Source organism: Pygocentrus nattereri, chromosome 22 (genome assembly GCF_015220715.1).
Source record: "Pygocentrus nattereri isolate fPygNat1 chromosome 22, fPygNat1.pri, whole genome shotgun sequence".
Classification (NCBI taxonomy): domain Eukaryota; kingdom Metazoa; phylum Chordata; class Actinopteri; order Characiformes; family Serrasalmidae; genus Pygocentrus; species Pygocentrus nattereri.
In genome coordinates, this window is record NC_051232.1 from 2,466,891 (window position 1) to 2,474,390 (window position 7,500).

General features: G+C 43.1%; 1 protein-coding gene across 2 annotated transcripts in view; it reads left to right on the plus strand.

The window, feature by feature from the left end:
- Nucleotides 1-7,500, plus strand: part of pax5 (paired box 5) — a 103,620-nt gene that overhangs the window by 28,020 nt on the left and 68,100 nt on the right. For both annotated transcript variants that reach the window (XM_037533071.1, XM_037533072.1), the window contains exon 2: nt 7,021-7,186. In XM_037533071.1, coding sequence (XP_037388968.1) covers nt 7,021-7,186 — 166 coding nt within the window. The remainder of the gene's footprint in view (nt 1-7,020; nt 7,187-7,500) is intronic.

Here is a 7,500-nt window from a genome sequence, read left to right on the forward strand (position 1 = left end):
GCTCATCTGATGGGGGGCAGGTTTGGTGGTCTGCCAGGTCTTGCATGATTGTTAGGTGTCCCATTTTCTCTACATTTATTTTTCCTGAGCTCCAGTTTTAGAAAGTCTTGGTTTTTTTTCAATCTTTTTCTTTTTCTTTATGCAAGTGCATTATCTTATGTCTAATCTCCTCTGTATTTTAAATACCTCCTGAAAAATAAATAAAATAGATAATGCTGTTTTGATTGAAAATTAAACAACTGATCCCTAATTTTTTGCACGGTACTGTACGAAAGTGCTTTGTTCCCGATTCAGGGAATGTAGCCTAGCGTGTACATATAGGCTGGAGTCTAAAGATGCCCTTAAGCTAAGATGCTGCCATAAACAAGAGTTCTGCTGATACCTAGAAAGGAAGATACACAATACAGAATAAGCGCAACAGAATAAACAGGTCTTCAGTTGGCGTTAGAAGACAGTGGGGTCTTGATGCTTGTCTTCCACGTGTCTTGAAGGATGGCGGGTGAAGCTGAGCTGTACCTGAAGCTCGGAGGGTTTAAGGTATGGATGGGCTTTTGGAGGCTGATCAATTTCTGGCTTTGTAGGTCAGGGTTTTAAATGTGAAGCGAGCAGCTACAGGAAGCCAGTGAAGGGGCCACGACAGCATAGACGGGTTTGTCTTAACGGACATCCTGTCATGATTTATTTTATGTCGGGCCTTGGTACTCTAGCTAGCACCTTGAGTATGGAAGGACAGTGCTGCATCCTTTATTATAAGCCGTGAAGGTGCTTAGACCAATAACACCCAAAAACAGCTGTAAAACTCAAAATAAAGCATGGCATCACAATCTGACAGTGTAGGGGAGCCTCACGAAACCAGAGCTACTCTGCATATTTGATGATACTGCAACTTAGACTAAAATGCAGTGACAGCATTTTAAAGTTTTCATAACAATAACATGGTATGTGTTGAATATTGCAGTGTAGCTTATCATTTAATACTGGCGTTTGTCTAATAGATGCACGCATTTGCACACCGAATGCATGACTCACACACAGACACACACATTTGCGCATATTATTGACACAGACCTGCATAAACACACCTACAGTGCTGTGCAAAAGACAGAGACCACCCTTCATTTATCTCATTTCCAGTCAAATCGCCCATTAAGGTTAAATTGTTCGTTTTCAGGAGATTTCAGGAGTTTTGAAAGGTGGAGTTCAAAACCTGATTAAAAGCTACAGAGCAAAAAGGACTCATAACAACCACCTGCAAGGCCTGCTAGACCACCGACACTGTCCCCATCAGATAAACAGCACTTTCATCTCAAGCTCCACTGTCCATCCTTCCACTGTGAGAGGACAACTCAACACCCTGAGTCCAAAAGGATGTGTAGCTGACAAGAAGCCCCTACTGAGAAAAGAGAATAGGCAAAATTGCAAATCAAGCAAAGAAGCTGCTGCTGTTCTCAGAACAATGGACTGACCGCCCCAGAGTCCAGACCTCAACATCACTGAAGGTGTTTGGGATTACTTGGATTGAGAGAAGCAGTAAACGCAACATTTAAGAGTGACTTGTGGAGATGGAAAAGGATGGACGCCGTAATACAGGCAAAGGTTGGACACACTAAATATCGAAAACGTTAATATTACATTTAGGTGTTGAGGCTTGTGTGTTGAATGGGTTTGGTGTTGTTGCGTCTGTTGAATGGCTTCTGTTTTTTTCTGATGTGGAAACTGTGCTTAATCAACTGTAAGTTACATAAACGAAGGGTGGCCTCTGCCTTTTGCACGCGTATAATATGCATGCGTACACACACAGAGGACAGACTCAGACGGATGTCCCCCCCACCCCATTTGTTGATAGGGAGACTCAGAATAGGTGGAATAGGTGTGAGTGACAGTTATCTGGACTATTGCACTGCGGATTTCTTGGGGTTGTGAAGCAGGGAGGGCTGCTGGTTTTGAAAGCTCCTTCTCCCCTCACCAGGCGCTGCTGCGGATCAGGTCTGCTTGTTAGGACGCTGGAAAGATACAGCCCGGCTTAAATATTAGGCCTCAGCCTAGCTCAGGGTGATCCTCTATTACAGCTACTGTTTTAATATGTGTTTTCATAAATTATTTAGCTGCCAGGGCCTTTTCTTTATGTATCAGAGAAAGCCCACTGACGGAAGCCCTCCAGCACAGGGCTTAACACCTTAAACAACGATTAAGGGAGTTTACACACACCGTTTACACAGACGGCCTTCAAGCTTTTCTATGTAGGGTAAAGCTGCCTGAGTCGTAGCCCCCCTAAAATATAGGTTTGAACATGTCGTCACCAATACCCATTTTACTGAGCTAAAACCTCCAATAATCAACTAAATTGGCTGATATGAATTAAAATGACCAAGAAAGAAAAAGACTATAACAGCTTTAGATACTGACTGATATCAAAAGACCTTTTCAGCCTTGTTCGTCCACGTCCAGTGTGGCACATGTAAAAAACAAAATTCACGTTTTCCTGTGTTGTTCTGTGCTTTTTCACCTTCCCCTCCAAACACCTCTACCTATCAGTGAACGATAGCCCAGAACCCCCCCCCCATCCCCCCCCCCCCCCCCCCCCCCCCCCCCCATACTGTATCTCTCTCGTGATTCTCGATGCACTATGGTTCATAACTTTAAACTCAAATTTTGCATGCCTGTATGCTGTGATATAAAACAAGTAACTAAGCATCGGTGCTTAACCAGTATTTTTGCATGTGCTGATACATCTGCAGGGCCTCATTACCGGCTGATTTTATCAGCCAAATGATGCATATATTGATTGGGTCGAGCTAAAAAAACAACACAGAAAAATGAATTCCATTTTGGGCAGCGCAGATCAGGCAGGGGAATTGTTTTGCACTATTTGAGCATCTTTTATGGTGTATGAGGGCCATTACTGGCAGAATCGAAGGCCAAAGGTCAGCATTTCTTATTGACACAGGTTAACTGTGCCGGCTGTTTTGGTCCCAGACGAGGACAGCTCCAAAAGAAAGGGCTGGGTTAAAGGAGAGCTGAGTGAAAGTCATGAAGGAAAAGGCTACTGTAGACCATTCAGCCATGAGACACACACACCCACACCCACACCCACACACACACACACTCACCTCTGTCGTAAATGTGTGTGGTTATATATTTCAGCTTGGATTGTGCCAAGGTGTTTCAGTCTACAGCGACCTAGAAGTGGTTGGATCTAAATGACCAAGCTTTGTTTGGACCTAAATGGTCAATCAATAGCTGTTTACAAACGATGCAGCGTGTGCAAAGCAGAAGTAGAAGAGAACAAGAGGGGGATGAGAGATGGAGATGTGTGTTATATGCTGCAGTTATGTAATTCATCCTGAGGCGTACGGAAAGACTTCAGTCTGCGGGGCTTCGCTTCAGAGCTGATTTCATGAACAACACGCAGCAAAACCAGTCCAGCTCCTTTGGCCTCTCAACGTGAAAAAGCTACGTGACAAACATAAAAGCATCGGCTGGACCTAAGTGACCAGGTGATGGCTGCTTACAGAGAATGCAGTGGTTGTTCACGACAGAAGCAGAAGTGGAGAAGAGAGTCGTGGAGACACAGAAAGAAAGGAGAGAGAGAGAGAAAGAGACAGGGGCTTAAAGAAACGATTGGGCCTAAGTGATCGAGTGATGAATCTAAAGTAATAGCAGACATGAGTGATTGAGTGATTAGGAAGAAAGTAGCATGTGTGCATGAAAAGCAGAAGAACACAAGGGAGGTGGAGAGCTGCAAAGCGAGGGGAAAAAGAGAAGGGGAAGGACAGAGTCTCGGAGAAAAACAAATGGACCTAAGTGATCCAGTAAACAAGTGATGGCTGCTTACAGAGAATGCAGCATCGTCACTGCATCTCCAAAACAGTAGCTTTACAGGAGGCTTTGTATCTTTCCTTGATGTTAATGGGAAAAAAAAATGTATTCCAAGTAATTTCGGACCATCTCTATTGACCCACTCATCACGATTTTTACACAGTGTAAAAAGTGGCAGTCGTGTATGGTAACTTATTGATTTTATACATGCAAACCAGAACAACGTCAGTCTTCCCACGTGTGAACGTAAGCGTGCTTTTAAACGTGTTGAGTGACTTGATATCCTGCATTAACACCACCCTTATGGTACTTAGATGAGATTTCTAGAAACACGGCTGTTTAGCTGCACTGGTTGAACGTGCTCCTTGCTGCCAACAGATAACATACCTACAAAAAGCTGTTTATGATATGAGGCACATGTTTGCACATCCTTAGACCACAGCCTCAAGTTTCAGACATCAGCCACAACAGCTTGGGTTTTGATGAATCCAGCTGAGCTAAGCAGCTACTGCGAATGCCATTGAGCAGGTAAACTTTGTGTGACATTTGTAATCAACCTTACCACAAGACCAAGACAATACCAAGCCAAAATGGGGCTGAAACCATCCCCTTCATCCCTGCCCTACCCCCAAACCCCACACCCACTCAAGCCCGGTTTAGCCATTTACAGCAGCGATTTTCCACATGGTTATCCAAACAAGAGGATTCTGTTACTGGCCCAGGCCTGTGAAGAAAAGAGCCGGACAGAGGACCAGTAGTGCTCGACTGTCACTGAGCTGATGCGTTTTGTGTTGTGTATTTGGTTTGATATAACCTGCAGGGCTGTGCTTAAGAACCATTATCCCTGCAGGCTGGATTAGCACATACACCACAGTCCCCTTCCGAAGCAATCAGTATGTTAATATGACAGAGTAACTGGATTACAGCATGGCAGTATTTAACACACACACACACTGAACTAAATGTAACAAGGGATACACTGATAACATAATGCCTCAGATTGATGGCACGAGCTATATACAGCATCTTAATACACCGTTACACAGACATAATGTTATCAGACAGGTATAAACAGTATTTTAAGAAGGGTGGAGAAGGATAAATGGAAAAAAAGAAGGCTGCGAAGTTGTGAATTAAAGCAGCTTTGGCTTGGCCCAAATGGATGAAGGTCAGCACCATACAGGTCTCAGCCTTGAATGGAATGAAAAGAGAAGGGAAGGGTTTACTTAACGGTGACACATGCATACACAGCGACTCGCTGGACGAGGCACTCACAAGCTGCTGAGCGAGAGTAGGTCATGTGCAATTCACAGGTTGGCCACTAGGGGCATGTATTATGAGTGAGGTGAGGTGGAGAATGTATTATTGTGACCTTCAGGTCAAAGACAGACACATGCATGCTTCACAAAGGCACGAGCTGACAGCCAGGGAGAGTTAATATGGGGTAAAGTGTGCGACGGATATTTTATGAAGTTAAACAGGTTCGAGTAGAACATGGTTGTAGGCGTGTCTCATATTCCCATAGCAAACTAAACGTTGTGTAAGTTGCGTCTATAAGCCAAGATACACTAATATATTTCATCTGCTCTCTGGGTAGCACCGGTAGTGAGAGCTAACTGGGTTAAACTACTGCCTTCACATAGTAGGGATTCACAAATGGACCAAAACTGTACTATAAATATCACACGAAGAAAATTGATTAAAATTGTATTGTTCTGATTTTATTGTTCATTTTGTTTTTTATATTTTGATGTATTTAGGCTGGAAAGCTTGTCTGGTGTAAACAACATAGAACTGTATTGAATACTTTGTGTCTGCATTGATTCACCAGACTTTTTCTGACCTGTCAGTCTGTCACAATTAAGCTCATCTATAGGGTTTTGCATGTTTATTCTGCTTTTGACCGACTTCTTCGTAAACGGTTCATTACAGCGTTAATGAAATCTGGAAGTGCTTCAGCCCCCTCCGCACCCCTACATCCCACTTTCTGCCTCAGAACCTGACTCGGCTGTTGTGTTCATGAAATACCGTGACTTGTCAAGTTTACCACATGTTTATAAAAAGCCTTTGTCTGATCAACGCAGCCGTTATCAACGGGTAGCTTCGCATGTTTTCACGAATGCTTAACCTCTATGCGTTGTCCTTCTCCTGGCTTGTGTGCAAGTGACCATGTTTTCTATTGCTGACCCCTACAGTAACAGCTTAACCAGTGTAGATGTTACTCCACTTTCATTAGTTACCATATTATGTTTCATGAATGTGGACATAATACAGAACAGTCGTTCAGTTCATTTGCATTTTCTCAGTTTACTGAATTTACTCTGCGAAGGAGGTAAGGGGTGATGTGTACGTTACGCTAGCACATTTTGGGAGTCTCTGAGTGAATGTTGGGAAAAGTTGCAAAAGAGCTGTCAACTCGAATTGAACACAAAGTAGACCGTTGAGTCGTCTTCATCGCCAGTAATGACGAAAACAAACCTGCTAACCTGCCCCAGGAGAGTTTTTAACACTTCTCTGTACTGTAACGTTTGCTGACTTGGTTGTTAATGATTCTTCCTCTTAATTAACATCCTATTCATACACTGTAAAAAGTGGCTCATCAGATCTACGGAAAGTAGAGTACGAATTTTATTAAACTAAAAAAATTATTTTTCATTCAAAGAATTGACTTAGGCTGAATAAAATAGTTCAGTTACTTTTTTTCAGGTAGGATCTGACGAGCCACTTTTTACAGTGTAATAAATTGCTGAAATATCTATAGCAGCATGCAGATCAGGCCTAGGGTTTTAGTGTCTCAGTGGAAAGAAAAAAATTGCCATTGTAATAGGAAACAACTGGATCTGTGTACTGAATATGTACGATGTTATTCCTCTTAATATTGTTATCAGTTAATACTGATGTAGCTGCATACATCCTCTGTTTACACAGCTTTACGTTTGAATTGCTGTAAGCTTTAACCTCATGACTTCACGAGCAGCTGCCCCTCCCACTGGCGTCCAATATAGGGTGTCCATATCAGTTCTTTTCTAAGTTCATGGTGATCAACTATAATATACCAGTTTAGTAATTACTATGAAACCAATATGCAGTGTTGTGTTTTGCTGATTTGATGATGATCATTTTCTATTCAGTATTAAAGACTATCACCCTCTTTTTCTCCTTCTCTCACCCCCCACCTTGCCTCTCCCTCTGTCTCTGCAGGGCATGGAGGGGTGAATCAGTTAGGGGGCGTGTTCGTGAACGGGCGGCCCTTGCCGGACGTGGTCAGACAGAGAATAGTGGAGCTGGCCCATCAAGGCGTGCGCCCGTGTGACATCTCCCGCCAGCTCCGGGTCAGCCACGGCTGCGTCAGCAAGATATTGGGCAGGTAAGGCTTATTCATGAGTTATTAAGTCTTAAGGTTCTATTAATGCATAATAAACAGGTACAAAGGACGGACCTGCCTCGGATTCGTTCCACAGCTCTCAATCGATCGCTAAAGAAATTCTGAAGAAGAAGTCGAGTGGCAATCCATAGTGGGATAATAGGATATTCTTCAACAGTACAGAAGAGTCAGCTGCTGTACTTTACATCCTTTAAACTACTGCTCTCAAGACATTTTTGGTGTCAGGAGTTTGCTTTAATGTTAGTTACATTACTGGCTGTGCGGCTGTTCGGTCTCACATTATAACATTACAAGCA